The following is a 21,721-nucleotide window of genomic DNA, read 5'->3' as shown; positions in this document are numbered from 1 at the left end:
GTTCCCAGTGGACAGAATCCAGCTCACCACTCTTTCCTGCAGAAGGAGGCATGTAGAAGGAGGAAATGGGTTGCTTAGCTCAGCCAGTCCTCCTTTCCTCTTGGGCTAGGCGCACCCACACCAAAGTGCTAGGGTTTCTTCTCCTGCCACGTGGAAGGGGCTTGCCCCCAGCCATGCTCGTTACTAGGTGGAAAGTTTGTCTAATTTGGGATAAAGGATTAGCAAACCCACTTGGCCAGTCAGCCACTTTTCTCTAGTTGATTTTATCTAAAACAGAGCCTGTATCTGATCTCCACTTGCCTATCTACAGTGTGTGCGGCTCTCTCAACTGGTCCGGAACTTGAGGGGGTAAAAAACGGGTGCAAATATAAAGCCCCAACAACCGCACTTTTTAAGCCTCCCTCAGTCAGGAACTAGGACTTACAGCCTATAGCTCCTTGCTGATCTGGCTGCAGGAGACCCTAACTCACAGAGCCTGATGTTGTTGAGCACAGACCCTGCCCCAGGCATCCGGGCAACCAGAGGTAGTCATGTAATACTCTTCCAGCCAATGAGAGACACCGAGTTTCCTGAACTCCTTATCACTTTCCTGATGCAGAGACCACCCCTTCCTGCCTCACCACCTCTCAGCTGGAACATCAGGCTGGAGACATGACCCAAGGAGCCAAGCACGAGAAGGAAACGTGCACTCTGAAACAGCAGGATGGAGAGACAGAAGCCTCAGGAAATGCGGATGGCAGTGTGAGACTCCTGTCCCAGCCCCATGCCTCTGAGGAAGAGCTAACAGAAAAAGGGGGCAGAGAAAAACCTCTGGGTTGGGTCTGAGTCAATGGTCACTGTGGGAAACTGAAAGGGGGTATGATGGACAGAAGCCCGGGGAAGGGATCCAGAGCTCAAGCAAGTCTGTGTTGCTCAGGGCAAAGGCTGGGGCATCACACGCAGAGCAAGCAGGGAGTGCAGCCTGGGCTGGGGGCAGGTAGGCTGCACCTGCAGGGCTCCTGGTGGCAGGGGGACCTGCACAGAAGACTGAGCCAGAAGGATGCCAGGTTGGCACAGCCCACAGAATCCCAGAGGTTAGTCAGTTCTGTACAGTCTTGCTGAGACACTGATTAAGACCAGGACAAAATACAGGCCACTGACCTTAACAAGAGACAGATCATTAGTGACTAGCAAAAGCCATTTCAGAGGGATAGAAGGCCAAAACTTGAACAGAACAGATTGAAGAGAAATGTCAAGGAAGTCATGATAGTGGAGAAGGTGCCTAGCACATGGGCAGCAGAATGAGGCTGCCAGCTTTCAGCAAGGAGACCAAGTGCAAACCTCGCCTCTCAGTAAGCGTCCGGGCCCCTCCCCTGAAGGAGGTCTTCAATTTGTCTTCCTTCATCACAGCTACCACTTTACATCTGTTTGTGTGATTACTTGATACACAGAGATCTGCATCACTAGACATTTCCATGAAAGCAAGGACCATGTCTCATTTGCCCCTCTCTCTGCCCTCAACATGATGCGAGAGTCTGGACGGGAGGACAGGAAGGGGAGCTGTGGGGACAGGAAGCCCACCAGGTCAGCTGTGTGAGGAAGAAGTGAGTCCATGCATGTCTGGGGCCTCAGCAGGGCCCACACGCAGGGCCGCAGAAACCTTGAGAACAGAAACACAAGCAGACATAGTGCTTGGGGCTGCTTCCGTGTACAGAGGATGCTCCCTGATCTGGCGGGGCGCCTGGCAGCACATGAATGTGGCTGATGGTAGTGGTGCCAAAACAACCAAATATATCTCCCTGAAACCTGCCATTCAAAAGTATCCTAGGGAATAAATCAAAAACTCAAAAATTTTACTTGAAGATTTTCCAGTTTAAAGGTAATTTCAGGCAATAAACTAGTATTGGGTCTAAAATGAGCTGACAGTACCTGGGAAGCCACACCACTGCTCGATAAAGACACGGACCAACAGCCTCACAGAGATTACCAGTGAGGGATCTTGAACAGAGCTCTAATCAGGTACACGCTACCTGCTTTAACAGAAAACTGCTTGCAGAGTTAGAAAAAATGCTTTGGAATGTTTCTGAACAAATAATTTGATATATTCTATTTCTCAAAAGACCCTCACTTTTTAAACACAAAATCACCAAAAAACCATCTTATGAAAGAGAACATTAAATATAACATTAAGATCAAGAAACTACCTTTTAAAATTCTGTAAATAAAGTAACAATCAGGATGGGCAGACAAATAATTTGATCAGTCACAATCGCCTCAATCAACGACTAACAAATCACCAGTCAAAACCAAGTGCTAAAAAGCGAGTTATTTAATTTTATCTTATCAGACACTTTTCTGAGGAGCCCCCTTGTGCTGTGCAGGGTCAAAAAACCCAATCCTAATGTACTTAAAAGGGCAGATGAGAGACATCTGCCCGAAATTAAAACACAAAGTAATTCTGTTCTGGGACTTTATTTGAAAATCCAGGAGAAGCCCTTGGCCGGAAGCATCAGCCTCCAGGGCCTCTTCACCCTGACATTCCTGGGGCTGCAGCACAGTCACCCTATACCCCTGAGCCCCCTGGAGAAAAGACGCACTCATGCCTCATGCCTCCTTCGGGCACGCAGTCAAAGGGCCTCTTCCTGAAAGAAGAGGACAGAACTTCCCAACACCCCAAACCTTCGCTCCAAGCAGGTTAAGACCTAGTTTCAGAGTCACGGCATGAAACATGAGAGGCGGCAGAAAAACCCACAAGTCTGAGAACAGCAGCTGTGTGGCCCAGAGGGCTCGGCACCCACAGAAAGCCAGCTCCTCTCTTCCTCTTGTCAAGGACGTCAGGCAGATGCCTGTGGACACCTGCCAACAGGAGCAATGGCCAGACCTAGAAGAGCCAAGCCCGGTGCGCCCTCGCCTGGAGTTGTGAGAAAAGTCCCTGTAGCCCCAGATCTAGGGCCTGCAACATTCTCCTCCCTGAGACTCCAGGCTGCCCTGAGAACTGGTGAGGAAAGCCAAAGCGCATCCCGCAAACTGCCTGGGATCCATCCAGGTTCCTAAAGCAAGTACCGGGGGGCGAGGTCCAGGCGCAGTATGGGCAGCAGCCGAGCTGCTTCCTTCCTTGGTAGGCAGTTCCTGAAGCCAACTGCCGGGGGCCGAGGTCCAGGCGCAGTATGGGCAGCAGCAGAGCTGCTTCCTTCCTCTGGAGGCTGCTTATTTCAGAGACGAATTTCCTGGTTTTCACTGTACCTATTGTGTGAATATTCAGGGGGGTGGGGTGGGGTATAAGCTGAGACTCATCAGAAGGGTTTCAGGGCCCAGTAACAGATTACCCTGTTGGCTATAGAAATGGGACTGAGATAGCCTCGACTTCAGAAAATGGAACATGATACTAGTTTTGACATCTTTAAGACTTGGGCTCCATCAAGAAAAAAAAAATTTAAAGTACAAATGTGTGATGATGAATCACTCCTATTTTACAGGAATGGGAGGCTTGATTTATAAAACAGTTTTTTAAATTATTATTCAGGTAAAGGGTTAGATTTAAGCCATAAAGAGCTTGACTGATTTTCCTCTGCGTTGTCTTCTCTGTTTTGGAACAATCCCTAATATTGTTCATTACTTCAATATTTACAGAAAGATGTTTTGGTTTTCCTGTGTCATACTATTAGTATAAGTCTAGTCAAATGACTTGTAAATACCAATAAATAGAATGTATCCATTTTTAAAAATCCAACAGGAGCACAATAATAGGGAAAAAGTTAACTTTTAACTAAAGCTGAATTCCTGATTCTAAGATTTAAAGGTCACCTACTAGAATTAAGATTTGGTCCTCACAACTGTTACCGGAAGGTAAGAGTAAATTCCAAGGGTATAACTATATCAAAAATAACAGATAACAGATATTTCCATAAAAATTGTTTATGTTTATTTTTTAAATCTCTCTCATCAACCAGTTGTAATGCAGTAGAGAGAATGAGGAAAGAGAGAGGTCAGAAAGTCACCCAGTAAACAAAAGGACCACAGATTTTTCTCCATCCTCAACAGAGATTCCAGCTGATGAAGAAGGCTGTCATGCAGGCTCAGGGCAAGGAGAGGGAATGTGCTGCTAGCACTGGAGCTCAGCTCCGGGCAAGGCTACACCTTCTGAACCGATGGCCCAGGAGCAAAGTGACCCATACTTCCTCCAAAGCATCACTCTCCAGACATGGTAATCCAGGCCCAGAAGCAAAGGTCAGTCCCGCTGTGCCTGTCACACACTCTGCTCCTCTACACCCTCCTCTAGGAAATGAAAGAGGAAGGATATTGATCTCTAGGGTCTTTTAAATTGTTCCAAATAAATAAAATAGAATTATTTTCCCTTACTAAAAATAAAACACTGATTTTCATACTAAAGACAAATTAATTGTGCAAAGGATTTAAAAAGCAGAAATCCAAATCAGTTTAGCAGAAAGATGAACAGATGGATTTCTGAGGTCCACTGGCCTGCATCCAAATTTCCCAGCCTAGCCCACGGTTAAACTCGATCTGGAGTCTTCCAGCTCCTCCTCCTACAGGGAAACCCCCGCTCTCCCTGGACTGTGGCCCACAGGTCTCCCTGGACTGTGGCCCACAGGAGAACAAGGAGCTCTACTCCACAGGACACCAGAACATCAGCAAACGTGTGGCAATGCTGTAGGATGCTGGTGACCAGGATCCTGCCCCGGGAGCCACTAAGCTGCCAGATGACACAGTCACCCAGGCAAGGCTGTGAATAGCACCCCCTATCCCTACTGCTCTCCCTCTGAGCCATAGACAGAGATCATGCTGGTGGGGAATAAGGTCTCATGATGTCCAGAACTATAGTAGAAAACTGTAAGCTGATCTCCTGCTCCTCACTAAGTGATGACAGTTCACACAACACAACAGTGCCATTTCGCCAAACTGTGCTATTACAACCCTTTCATCATCAACCTTTCTACAGCAAAAATCGCCAGATTCAAGTCTCTTGTCTTTTCATCGTAAGAATTCAATAAAAGCAGAAATAATTATATAAGTAGTTAAGCCAAACATCAACTAGTACTAAAGCAGTGGAAGAAATCGGATTGATTTAGAGTTGATTTAAGATAATACCAGGAGCAAAGGCAAGTGGATGTCTGAGTTAGGGGAAAATTGGCAAGGACGGTCAAATAGAAAAAACACGTGACTTAAAGACATAGCAGAACATATGCTCTGTGAAGAAAGGGACTGAGTTATTTCATTCACTGCTATACCTTTGGTATCCAAAGTGCTCAAAAAATATTTATTCAATGATTGCATAAACACATGAATGAAAAACGTCAGTTTAGATGAACGAAGTTGATGAACTTCATGAATATAAGATGGTAGCAATGCCCCACATTTAAGAAAAGTTACCACAGAACCTACATTGTTTAATAAAGCCAGTGCCACAATAATAATCAGATGCTCAATTTTTCAATAAAAATCATTACAAACCCTGTATTTTGCTATCTATAAATGAGGTGGCCAAGGCAGTTCTTGGCGGGAAACCGTAGAGCTGTATGTGCACAGAAGAGAAAACCAGGATGACGTGAAAATAAACAAGGTATTAAATCCCCAAGTGAGAACAAAAGTGGAGAGAGGTCAGAACCGGGGCCCTCCTGGGTCCTCCTGGGGAGGGTAGGAGGCTAAACGGCACAGGTGCCAGGAAGCCTCCAGGTTGGTCCCGGGGATGGCTGCACGAGTGTTCAGACACGAGAGTCACCAGGCTGCACACTCAGGCCCCACTGGTGTGCGTATTACACCCATTCAGGAGAGAAGAGAAGACTGTCACATTTTCAGGCATTTTGTAAACCAGTTGACAGCTCATTGGTAGCTTCAAATAGGGCATGGTAGGGACATTTATACCTTGGACATTGGCAAATGCTACAAATCAGGGGTTTCCACACATTCCCACCCCTCCTTGCCACCAAAAGCCAGGTGTTAAGCACTTACACCACTATGTAGCTACTACAACATGTAAACCACGTGACAAAAATGAAAAGGCTGGGGGTAGGGCTGGGGAGAGACTCATTTAGAAAAAATTGAAGGTATTAAAATAAATAGCAATTTTAATTTTGCACTGTGTTAAAAGTAGGATTTTCCTCAGAATGCAGGAATGTTTAATATCAGGAAATATATTAATGAAATTTGCTATATTAACAGACTGGAGGGAAAACCATGTGATCATCTCAACAGACGCACATATGGTAAAATTCTACTGCCACTCATGATAAAGATTATTTTTAAAAGAACTCTCAGGCAAACCAGGAAGAGAAGGTAACATGCTAAACAAGATAAAGGGTATATACAAAACAACTAGAGTAATATCACACTTAAGGATGAAATACTGGAAGGATTCACACCAAAGACAAGAACGAGAGGCAGCCTGCTAGCCATCACTATGATCCAAACACTACACTCAGCACAGTACCAGAAGTCCTAGCCAATTAATACAGGGGAAGTACAAAGCTTAGGAAGATGCATGTTCCCAAAAGGATCCTCTATCTAGAAAACATGAGACACAAATGACGAGCTGTGGACACAACATACAAAAACCAATCACTTTTCCACACAAGAATAATAAGCCATTTGAAATGTCATTGAAAGAAAACATTTAGTGGGGATAAAGGTGATATTTCTGATAATTGGGAAAAGGGAAGACTACTCAATGACTAAGGCAAATGATTAGCCAATTGAAAAAATATCCCAACTTCAAACTGTACAAAAACAAATTTCATATAGATCAACATGCTAAATGTGAAAAACAAAATAAAACCTATTAGAAGAAATTAAAGAAAAATATGATTATTGAAGTAGGGAAAGTATTCTTAGGATTCAAAACCGAAAAGCAATAAAGGAAAAAAACTGATAAATTTGACTATATTTAAAATTTCTTTTAGAAAAAAAAAATCGACCAAATCCAAAGACCAAGATAAACCAGGTAAACACTCTCACATGGGAAGAAACCGAGGTAGTGGCTGGCCCTGCCATTTCTGCCATTCTCCCATCATATTCGGCTATGTGCTTTCTTTTTCAATGTTTTATGTTGAAATTTTAGGCTTATGGGAAGGCTGAAAAATAGTACAGAGAGTTCCCCTATGTCCTTCTCCCAGCTTCCTCTAAAATCTTAGATTTGTAAGTTGTGAGCATGAGGAGAAGTATGTATCAATCACAGATCTATACGTTGTGAGCTGGGAGGACATATCGAAATCAGAAAATAAACACTGGCACAATACGATTGGCTACTCCACAGACCTCATCTGAATTTCGGTGGTTTCTCCACCAATACCAGCTTCTGTTCCAGGATTCTGCCCAGAATCACAGGCCACAGTTAGTCATCGGGTCTCTAAGCTGAGCCCAATCCTCAGTGTTTCCAGTGTTCATGACCTGGACACTTCTGAAGAACACTGATGAGGTATTTTGCACGATGTCCCTCTACTGGACCGTCTGATATTCCCCCATGACTAGACTGTGATTGTGCATTTGTGGCAGGAGTCCCTGAGAGAGCACACGGCTTGTGGTGTGGGGCTTGTGGTGTGGGGCTGCATATGATGGCAACTTGTCTCGTCAGGTGATGCTGATCTTGATCGCCTGGGTGACGTGGTGTCTGCTGGCTTCCTCCATTCTAAAGTTACTATTTTTCCCTTTTTAATAAATAAACAACTTGAGGAAGAGATACTTCGAGACTAGGCTGGCCCACTAATCAGCATTCTCCCACGGAACTCGCCTGAGGTTAACTATTTCTGTAGTGCTGGCTGCCTGAAGGCGGTTTTCTACTTCCTCACTGCTCTTACACCAATTAATTGGAAGGTTTCTGTCAGGAAGAGATGCCCCTTCTCCCTCATTTTTTCAATGTCTTCTTATATCAATAGGTAGTGATACTGACTCTGTTCTATAGATTATACATCTATACTATCATTACACATTTCCTTGCTCAAACTGACCCCGCTTTGGCCATGGGGCTCCTCCAGGTTGCTTATGTGCCTCTGACACACCGCATCCTTTTTGGGCACTTCCTTATTTCCAGTGTCATCAGAGGTTCCAGACTCATCTTCTGCAAGGAGCCCTGCTTATTTTTATTGGCAACTGATACTAAGGTGTGCTACCTGTTGCTGGAGGTCATCGCTTCTAGGTCTTCCCAACGGACAAAGCTAGGAGATGCATGTGTAGGTACATCACTAACCCGTGCATGTAACGTGTACACCTATATTTATTTCTGTGTGGTACGTGCATATATTAAAGACCACAGGGTCACACTGACACCTGAATCCAATCCAACAGCACGGGCTCCCTCTGCCATCTTCCTTTCCTTATTTGTAACTTCTTCCTGGGACAGTGAGAAGCCTGGCTCTCATTATCTACTATGAGTCTGCTTACTTGTTCAATCCCCAAATACACATGAAGTCGTTTCACACTGCTCAACATTAACACTGAGAAAAAAATTTACTTCTATTTTGTACAGTTCTCTTCAGCCTCACAGAATCCAGTCAACATATCATTTTCCCAAATAAGGTTAACACTTGCCTTTCCACCCCCTTCGCTGTGGTTCTGCCGCTTTATACTACAGTGAGATGTGTGTTTTCGGCTTATATTTCATTTTGAGTCCCCCACATCCTTGCTGATACTAACCATCTATTTTACTTTGGAGTGTATGAAGTACTGCTATGGTTTCAACAGCTGGGCCACACTAAAAGGTGTACTGAGAGCAGCACTGCCCCCCACCTACGACCCAGCACCCACACCACTTCCCCACCCCCTCGCCCTCTGCACCCCACCTACGACCCGGCACCCACTCCTCCTCCGTCCCCTCGCCCTCTGCAGTCGCCATCTCTTTTGTTTCTGGCTCTGCCCTCCCGTATCTCCTCTGCACAAGTGTGCAGGGAGCATGTGTTTTCCTGCATCCCCTTCTTCTCACGTCAAGGGCAGCATTTAGATGTTCTTTGGCATTTGCCTTGTTCACATCCGCGTGCCCTGAAAACCACCTCGAACCAATTCACAGAGGTCATCCTCAACAGTGGATGTGGTTGTGTGGCTATACCAGAGTTTACTCAACCTTCTCCTGCATATGGATATTTAGGTTATTCCCAGCGTATTTTCATATTGTTGGAGGTCTATCTTCTGGAAGGATTCCTAGAAGTAGAATTGCTGGGTCAAAGGGTAAGTGTTTATGTGGTGTTGTAGGTTGAATGTGGTTTTAATATGCCCATCAGTACTTCATTGACTTCCTCTTCTGATAAGTTGGGGGGAAACATCAAACACCAGGGAAGAACTCATCTGTTGAGAACCTAATAGTGTGCACCAACAAAGGGTGGTCACCTTAAGAAATGCTAATAGCCGCTGCTCCACATTATAACCATGTTTCATCCTAGAAGAAACAGGTTCATACAATTCAAGAAGCACCGTGCACCTCACAGAGACAGACTTCAAGAGCAAGCCATCGGAAACCAAATAAATGGCCCTTGCTAGCATTATCAATATCAAACAAAGACTTCTGTCTTAAACTCCATTTCGAAGCTCCTATGAACACCTAGGAATCTACCTATGAGAAATGAAAATACACATCCACACACAGACGTGCTTGCTAATGTTCAAAGTCACATGATTCATAACGGCCAAAATGCAGAAACAACCCAAAGTCCATCGCTGGAGCGGGATAAACGAACATGCTATGCCAATACTAGTAAAAGGAACAAGCTACTGATACGTGCTACAACACGGATGTACCTGAAAAACATGTTAAGTGAAAGCCTGATGCAAACAACTACACAGGACATGAGTTGCTTCCTGTGAAACGTCTGCAAGGCACATGTGGAAAGAGCAGGCGGGCTGCCTGAGTGGTTGCCGGTGGCTGGGCTGAGAGTGCGAATCAACTGTAGACAAGCACAGGGAGCATTTGGGGTGATGGGAGTGTTCAAGAACTAGGCTGTAGTGATGTCCGCACAACTCAGACATTCAGAAAATCACTGAATTGTCCTCTTACAGAGGGTGCATTTCATGGTAGCTGTTTAAAACAAAACAAAACCGCCTTAGAATGCCTTTCCTGTGGTTTATTTTCCGCCCATATTTTCCCAGAGCATTCTAAAAAGGTGAACACTCAAAGCATTATTTGATCACAACTTGCAATTTGCATTGTTTCCTTCAACGATCAATAAGCCCAGGAAATCATCTAGATAAATTCTCGATGCAGTGTGAAAAGGCACACAGGGCAGGTAGGTCTTCTGTCCAACAGCATCGCCCTATCCCGGCTTCACACATAGCAAGCAGTGTCTGGCGAATCAAAGCCTGCCTTTTCCAGTCTACAGCATAGCTCAAAATCATTGTCAAATAAAGGAAAAAAAACCTTACTTTTCCTACAGCAAGTGCTTCCAGCGATAAACAGAACTAAAATCTAGCAGGCACTTATTGCCTGTGCCACACACAACACGCGCCTATGGCTAATTCGTGCATGGAGAATTCAAGGTGAGCTGCACAGGACGCTATATGTCAGTTCTGCGGGACAGGCATGTGCTCAATGACTTCCTGTAGGTTCACGTGACACCAGCCCTTTCTGTGTAAATATAATCAATTCCTCACAGTTTCATTAGAGGGATAAAATTAAAGAATAGAAAGCTTCACTATGAACGAGATAAATATGTCACTCATTCACCTGCATGTGGGTGAAAACATCTACTACGTGACACCAAAAAGTGTGGAGGGAAAAAATTCCAGAGTAGAAGTTAGAAGATGTCACTTTTAACCTGCTCTGCTCCTGGGTACATAAATACACAGTATGTAAAGGACTCAAATTCAAAATGACCAAGACTAATAAATATGCATTTGATGTGACTACTTTCATTCATATCTAGAATAGAGGGGACGTAAAGAGTCAAATAATTGCTGTTTAACTGCAGCCGGGGCGCTGAAGTCTCTGGAAACTCTAACCTCTGTTTAGATTGACTTCATGCTATTTATGCTTAGGTCTAAACCAAGTGAAATGTGTAGATTAACACTGTTTCCCACCATTCTTCATGTAGAGGTCAGAGGTCACATCTGTAGCTCCCCAGCATCTTTTGAATCCCCTCTCTCTACCTGGGGACATCCCTAAGACAAAAGCCAGAATTCTATTTCCTGTTCTCACAGCCAGGGTGCACTCAGCCAGTCAGATGAACCCACACAAAACCTCACCTCAAATGACAGAAATTGGAGGGAGCAGGTCCCTAGTGGAATCTATTCCTGAAAAGGGAAAACAATGAGACAGGAGAGGGCTTGGGGATGCAGCAGCGGGCAGAGGGCCCACCAGCGGCATCCGGCAGCCCAGGCTCACTGCACATGGTCCCAGGGTAACCAGGTATTGTGCCTGACTCCAGAGCCTCACGAAGACCACGAGAAGCCACTTGACATCCTTGAAAAGATTCCTTTTTTCAAGGAAATCAACTCACTCTAAGTGACTTAACACTGGGTGAGTTGGACACATTGTGCCCAACTGTTACTAATCAAAGAAAAAGAAACAAAACTGGGTTTATGTGCACTGCCATATGTAAACACACAGGAATAAAATGCAACTTTCCAACTTACTCTCCAGCCTGACTGATGTATATGTTAAAGACCTCCACTTCTAGCTTTATAATTTTAGAAGTGAGGGTTAATGAAATATTAACTACTATTGAATTACCTCTGGTTGCTTATGATAAGCTCTGGACTTACAGAAGTGAAAAAAAATCCCTGCTCCATTTAATTCAAGACAACTAACACAGTCTAGTCCCCCCAAGACTGAGGAAACAGAGAAAGGGATCAATTCTAATCCCCTAGAGTTTCATGTTTTCTATTGGACTCTGAATCCATCATTCCAACCCTCTAGATCCTGCCACCTAAGCCTGCTTAACCCCTAAGGCCTATGCCCTCCCTTCCTATACCTCACCTTTTTCCACAGTTACTGAGTCAAGAAAAGGGACATGACTCTGTGTCAAGTGCCAGCCTCGCGTGAGCCTCGGCAGCCATGGCAGGAAGTGGCGTAGCACCACCTACATTACACAGGACTACACATAGGTTCTACGATGAATATTGGTTGGATAACTGAATGAATGATTATTTGACTCTGACTTACAACAGTCTTCTAGAAATGGAGAGAACCTCGGCAACAAGCAATTCAACTGCCCTCATTCCACATCCAAGGAGCCCACAGCACAGCCATGAAGAGAATGCACCATCCTGTTCAGAAGCAGGGCTGGTATTGCATTCCTGATCTCCCAAATTCTGGGACACTTTCCTATTTGCTCCTTGACCAAAAACAGCTTATAAGAGATGCTTTCTTGGCCAGGTACAATGGCTCCACCTGTAATCCCAGCAATTTGGGAGGCCAAGGCAATTGGATCCCTTGAGTCCAGGAGCTCGAGACCAACCTAGGCAACACGGTAAAACCCTGTCTCTACAAAAAATACAAAAATTAGCTGGGTGTGGTGGCATCCACCTGTAGACTCAGCTACCTAGGAGGCTGAGACTGAGGCAGGAGGATCGCTTGAACCCGGGAGGTTGTGGCTACAGTAAGCTATGATTGTACCACTGTACTCTAGCGTGAGCAACAAAGCAAGACGCTGTCACAAAAAAACAAAAAAGATGTGTAATTCCTTTAAGCCTCCACAGTTGAATCAAACTTTTTTTTTTTTTTTTTTTTTTTTTGAGACGGGAGTCTCGCTCTGTCCTCCTGGCTGGAGGGCAGTGGCGTGATCTCAGCTCACTGCAAGCTCCGCCTCCCGGGTTCCTGCCATTCTCCTGCATCAGCTTCCCGACTTGCTGGGACTACAGGCACCCGCAACCGCGCCCGGCTAATTTTTTGTATTTTTAGTAGAGACAGGGTTTCACCGTGTTAGCCAGGATGGTCTCGATCTCCTGACCTTGTGATCCGCCTGCCTTGGCCTCCCAAAGTGCTGGGATTACAGGTGTGAGCCACCGCACCCGGCCAAATCAAACGTATTTTTTCATTTTATTTGGCTGCTTTTTCCTGAATCCTCCCAGAATTATTCGAAATATTCTTGTTTCTGTCAAGATGTAGTTATAACTATTACTTCAGAGAATGTATTTCAACTGTATCTTGTCCAAATGGGGTTAAAATGATGCTGGCAGGACAGAGCTACTTTTTCAGGATGTGGCCTCCCTGTTTTCAACAGATAATTTACTATGTCACATTTTATGGTTTTATAATAATTTTGAATGTTTTGTAAATGTTTATATTCTACATAGACAAGCGTGGAAATCTGGAGATAACACAGACATATGGGGCATAAATATGTGACTGATTCACCAAGTACAATAGGATGGGGGGCAGTGTAGGGAGGCAGCAAAAGCATATGTTTTCAGAAGCAGATAAACTTAATGCTGGTTCTACTACTTATTACCTACAGAAAAAGTAAGTTAAAGTTATTCTCTCCTTCAGCAAAGGCTTACAAGTGTCTGTCTGCCAGGCATTGCTCTGAGCCCTCAGGACAGATTCAGAGCAATAGCCCTGCCTTCCTGAGGCTTCCATTCTGGCCAGGCAGGCTGTGTGGGGAGGAAGGGAGTGGTGGGTACAGATGGCAGAAATAAACAGAATGGTGAGCAGGGCACATAGCACACAGCGGTGTGTGAACACTGAAGTGAGGGCTAGCTATAGGCCCCAAGACAGCTGGAGCCATGGCTCTGAGTGGCAGGAAGGGACAGCAGGAAAGAAGGCTGCAGGGGGACTCTGAGCAGGAGAATGACGTGATGTCTTCCATGTAGAGACTCAGATCTGACTGCTGGTCAAGAACAGACTGAAGGAGACCAGGAGTGGAAGAAGAGATCTGTTAAGAGGCTACTAAGGTAAGCCAGGCCAGTGTTATCAGTAAAAAGGGATGATGACAATGACCCTTAATAGCAACATCCTAAGATCATCATGAGGATTAAACTAGATTAAACCCACTTTACCATGTCTGACACATAGTAAGAGCTTAATAAATGTTAAATATTATCCAGCTTTCCTAGGACGTCACTGAGCCTCTTAGCATCAGTTTCCTGATCTGATAAATAGGGGTAATGAGACCTCCTACAAGACTGTCGTGAGGAATAACTTAATTACAAGGACCCTGAAGAAGAGCCAGTTCTACCTAATAAAAGTTTAAATGCATGTGTCTGTGTTTTACAAACAATGTATTACAAATTTTGTAGGCCGTGGGAAGGTACAGACAGACCCTGGCTTACAACAGTCTGACTTACATTTTTTTTACTTTATGATGGTGTGAAAGTGACACACATTTACTAGAAAGTGTACATTGAATTTTGAACGTTAGGTGTATTAAATGTATTTTCAACTTACAATATATTCAAGTTATGAACCTCATCGTAAGTTGAGGAGTATCTATACAAATATTCTGCAAGTCACATATGCGGTGACAACTGCTTTGCAGAATCAAACAGAACCCAATATAAAATGAGGTCTATAGTTGAAGACTCCTCACCTGAGATCCTCTGGAACACGGCGGCATCACATCATTACCATCCAAAGAGTTCCAAGAGCACTTCTTGGTCCCTCCACTTCCCTTGTCTCCAAGACCCAATCTATTGCCCACAACCAAGAATTCACAACTGCTCTCTTTTCTCCAGCTCTGCCACCTCTGCCCCACGAAATCATGGCAAAAGCGCCAACCCAGGCCTCCATTCTTTCTCTTGCACTTCTTCACCCCCTGGCTGAAAGCACTCTGAGTCTGCAGCACCTGGCCCACGTGTCTCTCCAGCCTCACCTCCCAGCCCCTGACTGGACAATGGTTCTGGTTCTATCCTGGCCCCTCTAATAAGCAGGCCCTCTGGCAGGCTATCCTTCTACCCAGAAGGCTGCTGTCCCCACTCCTGACATGAGCTCATTCTCTCCCTTTGGGCCTCAGCATACCACATCGCACTCAGAGAGGCCTTCCCAGAACATCATGCCTCCACCAGGAGCCACCCTCTGATGCCATCTATCTCAGCTGCATCTCTTCAGTCATGATGATAAAGATAGCACAGGGGCTGCTTGACTGATGGTGGAGTTCCAATCCCATGAACCCATTACAAGTTGAAAACATCCTAATCTGAAAAAGCATTCATTACACCTACCCTACCAAACATCAAAGCTTAGCCTAGCCTACCTAAAAGGTGCTCAGAACACTCACATTAGCCTACAGTTGGACAAAATCATCTAATACAAAGCCTGTTTTATAATAAAGTACTTAATATCGCAGGCAATCTATTGAATGCTATGCGGAAAGTGAGAAACAGAATGACTGTATGGGTACCACGGTCAAGTCAAAAATTATTACTGGAACCATGATAAGCCAGGTCTGTGTGTAGTTGTGAGACATGGTGTCTGCCTCTGTGATCTGTTTAGTTTCCCCACCAGAACGTCAGCTCAAAGAGGCACAGACCTCCTCTCTGTCCTTCTCCACCGCATCCTCCCACGATGACTCACACAGAGCAGGCACTCAGGAAAGCCTGCCCCTGAGAGAAAAGAGCGAAGGGAAAATGTTTCCACAGCAATGGGAACTACTCTCCACTGCACAGATGATGGAGAGAATGCAAGGAAGCTGGGAAAGGCTTCTTTGCCTTTCATCGCATTGGCTGAACTACTAAGAAGATGGGTGTTCTGAAACTCCAAACCTGAAAAAATCAAATAATCACAAAAACAAATCAAAACTCATGCAGTTAAGATATTTTACCAAGTTAACAGGCAACTTTATTTCACTGAATGCTGCTGACCCAGTGGAACATAAACATATACATGCAACAGGCCCAAAGCAACAATACTTGCTTTCCTCTGGGGGTAGGATTGGTGAGGGAGTCATCTTAAATGCGAAACTGAAATTCCCAGCTAGACAAATCAAGAACAAATCAGGCACGAAGTTTTCTAGTCCTCTGAGTACTGAGTTTGGCGAATAAAGGTGACAACCTCCAGGTAACAATACTTTTAGAGAAAAGTGAATTTTTTAAATAAATAAAAAACTCCATTTCCACATGTATCTTTCTGTAAGTATGCCCCATGACATGTTCAGCATAAGCTGGTAAGAATCTGGATCCTGAGTCCTAGGGTGAGATTCCCAACTTTTCAGGGCTGAGGACACCACCATGATTTATTTTCTATCCTCCTTTCAAAAGGGCAGCATGTCTTGAGGCATATTTCTCAGTCCAGGCTCCCACACGCAGAAGTCCCGCCTCCCTCCTGAAGTCCTGCCTCCCTTCTGGAGCTGAGCATCCCTGCTCTTCCTGCCTCCCTCTCACCTTCTCAAGGACTTGGCTCCAACATTATCCTCTTTCCTGGCATATTATAAATGTTTCCCTCTACTGGATCATTCCTGTTAGCTCATAAACATTTAAAAATACAAATAAAAACTTCCTGTGCCCAAGTCCCCTCCAGCCACCATCCCATGACTCTTCCCTTTTAACAGATAGTCATCTACACTGATGTTCCCACTTCTACTCTCTCTGTTTCCTCTCCCCACCACTCCAAACCTATCAAGGTCACTAACAACCACCTCTTATCAAAGCCAACAGGAAACTCTCCAGCCAACGAAGAATAAGAAGAACCCCTTGGTGTCTTGGCTTCCAGGCCACTAGACTCTCACTAGTTTCTTCTTTCTTCAAACAGAGCCCTTTTCAATGGTATTGCTAGACCCTCCCTCCCAATGTGAACACCTTGCCAAAAGCTCCCAGGTCATTCCTCATCTCCTGCTCTTCTGTATCCATACTGTACGCCTCAAAGATCAGCAATATGCAAATGACTCCCAAATTTACATACTTGGCCCCAACCTCTTCTTGAACCTGACCTTGAATTTCCATCCATATTCACCTTTCTCTACTCAGATGACTAATCATAAAAATAATAAGCAAAGTAAGCCCTGTTAAATACTGTCAGTCAGGTACTATTTCAGGCACTTTACATTAGCAACTCAACAACTCTGACAAGTTGCTTTTACTCTTCCTAATTTATAGATGAGAAAACTGAAGCACAGAAAGATTAGACTGCTTGCTCAAGATCATCTAGGAAATAGTTGCACAATGACCCAACCCTCGTCCTCCAGATCTGGCCCTTGAGTGGAGCTGCTGAGCTGGGCTGCCTTCCAGAGTCACAAGCTCCACATGTTCAAATCCTAACACTGGCTCTTCCCAGACTTCCCTATATCATACCTGGCACCAACGCCAAGTCAAAAGCTGAGTTGGAAGAATCAGATTCTAGATGTGAATAAATTTCAGAATTACTTTATTTCACTTGTATTTTCCTTTTTTGTGAAAGTGCATGAATGATATGATTTTAAAAGTCAATGCTTAGTCTAAGCTCTTTCAATGAGTATAAATGAATGCTGGGTAACAAGAAAGCATTGTGTCACAATCTAGCTGGCTACATTTTCCCTTTGTTAGCAGCATAAAAAATGGTAATGCAACTTAAAAATGATGGCATCTTACAAATGCTGAAATTCAGTAGGCTGAATCTGATCTCACCACTTCCGCCCTGGTCTGAGGTGCCGGTACAGTCACCCAGCTTTCACAAAAGTCTAAATGATCTCCTTGCTGATATTCCTCCTCCAGTCTGCAGTAGTGGAGGTGAAAAAAGCAAGCTGCAGTAAGGAGGTAAGGGTACATCTTGCCATTGCCACTTCCTGTGTGACCTTGGGTAAATCACTTAACCACTCTGTGCCTAGGTATTCCCCCCTGTAACAGGGGAATAATGATAATAATGCCTACTTTTTGGACTGTCATAAGAATAAGTGAATTAATATATGTAAAACTCTTAAAACAGCCTGGCATATCATAAGCCCAACAGCCAGAGTGGTACTTTTTAAAGATAAATCAGATCATGTCATTCCCAAGGAAGGAAGAAAGGGTCTCTTAAGGCTTCCCATCACACTTAAAATCTAAATTCCTTACCACAGCCTGTGTGCTCCAAGATGCAGCTCTCCTCCACTCACGTCTCATTTCCTGCCACTCGCCCAGCTCTCTGGCAGTAATGGCCTCCCTGAGGTGACCAGCATACTACAAGGAGGCTCAGGAACCAAGGCTTTCACCTAAGAGGTCCCTGTGCCTGAGAGGCTGCTGCTGCCGCAACCTCAGCCCAGCTCGCTCCATCCTCATCACCTATTTGACCTTCTCTTACCTACCCTGCCTCATTTGCCCTTCGAAGCAGTCAGGATACCAGATGCTTGTTTACTGCTCTTCTCCTTCCCAAGAAAATGAACTGCTCGAGGGCAGGAACTCTCCTCATCAGGCTCATCCTGAATCTCCAATACCTAGAACAGTACCTGGGCCAGGATGCATGGGTGAAGGCCTGTTGGATCAATAAGCAAATGAAATAGAACCAGGTTCCAAAATCACCAAACTAGAAGCAAGTAGAGCTTCCATTTCACTGTACTTCCAATAAAAATAAAAGGTATCTCAGAGTTACTTTCACTCCCCTTCCTGTTCCATCACAAAGACGTTAAACCTAAAACCAAAGTCATTTTTCTTTGTATATGCCTAGGACATCTTATAGATATACAGGTGGAGAAGTGCAGCAAGCAGTACTAATCAAACTACAAAAAAAAAAAAAAAGTGATAATTTGATATTAATGGTCCTAGCCCAACAGTTGTCAAGCTATGGATGAAGCAAAACTCTGCAAATGGAAGGTGCAGTAAGACCCTGCCACAAAAACCTCTGTGGGCTACCTTGCTGTCCCTGTCCACACCCGAGATAAAAAGTTGTCGCCTTGGAAAGAAAAGTCACTCAAGGAATAAGGAAGAAATCTTAATGACTTCACTGGACAATTTTTAATTTTCCTATTTGCTTTTCCTACCTCGCGTATTATGAATATACAATATAATATAGGTTTTTTTTTTAACACTACCGTTTCCAGCACACCAAATTACAGATTTGGAAATTCCTATTTTAGAAAGTTGACACAGAAAACCATTGAGTTTTCTAATAAAATTAGACCTCTCTGAGCTTTTTGGTTTCAAACTAAGCTTGATAACGTTGCTTAACTTTTTTATAGGCTGGTAAATGTAACTTCATCTATTACTCTCCAAAGTTAACTACCTCCTATCTATTTAAATTATACTACTTGATCACAGAGCTAATCACAGCATTCAAGGGAATAAAACCCAGTTCTTAAGTAAAACGTACAGCTAATAAATTTTGATAATAAATAATTAGTAGGCTTTGCTTGTACCCATGTGTAAGAATATCCACTGTAGCAATGTTTGTCATATGTTAAAACATATACAACTGTGTACATACTTTGACTCTTGCTGGGACAATACACAACTGGGTGCAGCCTTTGAACCAAGTGCCCAGGGATGGAGTGGAATGAGGTTTTACCTTTCTGTAGGTATTGCATGCATGCTGATCTTTTTAAACCTATCAATACAAATCTACTGCTTTATGCCAGAAGCATTTTTTATCTCTACCTATCTTGTTAAGTATTGCATCTCCTAGGGCCTAAAACAGGGAGGGCCTAGCACATAACAAGCCACAGACAAGTATTTGTCAAATGAATTAAGTTTGTTTTATGCATTCACTGGACAAATAGAAGTTAAAAAAAATTCTTATTCCAAAAATCTAAAATAATTCAAATACTTTACAACACATAAATTCACAAGGAAGTGAAATTAGCCTCTGAGCCACGATGTTTTTTGTGGATGATGTTATCACTTCATAGCTAATCCTTCCCCCTTGGCCTCCCTGCATGAACATGTCACACCAGAGACGCATGTGTCATCAATTTCTCAGAGCTGGATCGATTCTCTTTAAGCCCCTGCCCCTGCCCCTGCAGGAGGGCCTCCTTTTTTCCTTTCCAACTATAGCTTCAAATTTGATGTCGATGTAGTGGGATATACCCAGTCTTAGGAACCCTCAGACATCTAACAGGGCATCACTCACAGACAATGCATTCCTTTCAAAGCTTGTGTGAGTTCATCCTCTCCACCACAGGCAAGATATAGGCACCCAGCTCAGCCTGTCTCATCAAATATTTATCAAGCCCCTGTTGTGGCTGTCCATGCATAGTGGACCCTGCCCTCTGGAGGAACCGCGCAATGAGAGACAGTTAATTCTCTTATCCAAGAACGAACTGTATCAGCCAACCTTTTACCCTTTCTTCCTTCTCCCTTTCCCCTCTGGGAAACCCTCAGCAGGCAAAAAGGATACAGCAGTCTCAATCCCAAGGAAAAGATGGTCATCAAAAGACAATTAGTTTTTCTATCTCCTAAGAACAACTGCTCTTAAGACAGCCTAGTGTTTTGGAAAATGCAGCTCTGGGTGTCACCTTTCGAAACAATAAAACATACGGCTAAATTTAAGAGGAAACAAAGAGGATTAAATACATATTTGTATTCTCAATAAAAAAACTACGGTTCTATCATCTTAATCACGGAACTAAACGTAAAGAAACAAGTTTGATATCATGCCACTTTTCGTTATACTTCGAGAATGGAATGCAATAATGGTTAGTGTAAGAAGGAAATAAAATGCCTATATCAGAAGTAAACAGCCCAAACTTGCTACCCAAAAATATTAACTACAAACTAAACACCACGGTGCAGATCTCCGACACAGAAATCTGGACAGGAACACATTTTAGGTTAGGTTCTCCAGCGTGTAAACTGGGACTCCAATACGTTTCAGCATCCACAGTCCAATATGACACCTTCCCTCGCACCCATCCACCACGCAGTAATTTTCCTTCTCCTCATGTGAACACGTCAAAAGTCACCTCGGGCCCCCAACTGCCCCAGATTGCTCCCGATCGCTGCAGACGCCCGGCACCCGCAGGAACTTCCCCGCCCCGGGCCGCCCGCGGCTCAGAGCATCCCGCGCGGACACTGCGCCCTCGGGAGGAGACGCAGGACCGTCCAGGGCGCAGCCTCGTCCCCAGCGCAGTCTCCACGCCCGGGGCACAGCGTCCCCTCCTCACAAGGCAGCCTCCCCTGCCCGGGCCCAGCCTCATCCCGGGGGCAGCCTGGCGTCCCCCCCGCGCAGCGTCCCATGCCGGGCGCAACGTCTCCCCAGGGACATCGCCTCCCGTCCCCGGGCGCAGCCTCCCGTCCCCCAGCGCAGCCTTGTACCCGGGGCAGCCTCCGATCTCCGGGGCACACCGTCCCCTCCCCAAAACGCAGCCTCGGTCCCCAGGGCGCAGCCTCGTCCGGACGCACCTGCCCTCCCCGCGGCGCGGCGCATCCCACGCGGACTCGGCGCCCTCGGGAGGGGACGCGGGGCCGCCCGGGGCGCAGCCTCCTCCGGGGGCCGAGCGCCGGAGCAGACGGGCGCCCCGGGAGGGTGGATGCGAGGCGGTGCCGGGGCAGCCTCGCCTCCCCATAGGCGCCCTCCACTCCCGGGACGGCCCGCAGCCCCGTCCCCGCCGCCAGCCCCTGCCCGGCGCTTACATAAACGCCGCCGCCGCGGGGTCCGGAGCCCGCGCCCGCCCGAGCCGCCGCGGCCCCGCGCCGCCCTCACCTCAGCCGCAGCCGCGCCGCGCCTGGTCCTCCGCACGCGCGCCCCAGGCTCCGGCCGCAGTCCCGCGCCGGGCGGCGTTCTGCCTCGTCGGCTGTGCGCAGCGGCACGGCGTGGCCGTAGCCTCGCGCGGCCCGGAGCCCCGGCCGCCGATCTGGCCGCTTGGCAGCCGCCGCCGCCGCCGCCACGGCCGCCTCAGCGCCTCAGCCCCTCAGCCCTGCCGCCGGCGGCTCCGCCCCCTCCCCGCCCCCGCCCGCCCGCCGGGGCGCGAGCACGCCGAGGGGCGGGGCC

The 21,721-nt window shown here is 45.7% G+C and overlaps 1 protein-coding gene across 8 annotated transcripts in view; it reads right to left on the bottom strand.

The window, feature by feature from the left end:
* Positions 1 to 21,588, bottom strand: part of LOC105472500 (adenosine deaminase RNA specific B1) — a 135,156-nt gene extending 113,568 nt beyond the window's left edge. The window contains exon 1 of one of the 8 annotated variants that reach the window (XM_011725814.3): positions 21,434 to 21,588. Coding sequence is in view for 5 of the 8 variants with exons in the window: in XM_024789991.2 (XP_024645759.2) it covers positions 21,133 to 21,157 (25 nt within the window). In the remaining 3 variants the exon portion in view is untranslated. Of the gene's footprint in view, positions 1 to 3,042; positions 3,062 to 14,441; positions 14,461 to 21,132; positions 21,189 to 21,433 lie in introns of those variants that run through there. The other 7 variants (XM_024789991.2, XM_071095816.1, XM_011725813.3 and 4 more) reach the window with 7 other exon arrangements.
* Positions 21,589 to 21,721: the final 133 nt, after the last annotated feature.

This window comes from Macaca nemestrina, chromosome 4 (assembly GCF_043159975.1).
Source record: "Macaca nemestrina isolate mMacNem1 chromosome 4, mMacNem.hap1, whole genome shotgun sequence".
NCBI classification, from domain to species: domain Eukaryota; kingdom Metazoa; phylum Chordata; class Mammalia; order Primates; family Cercopithecidae; genus Macaca; species Macaca nemestrina.
This window is presented reverse-complemented; position numbering and strand designations above follow the sequence as displayed.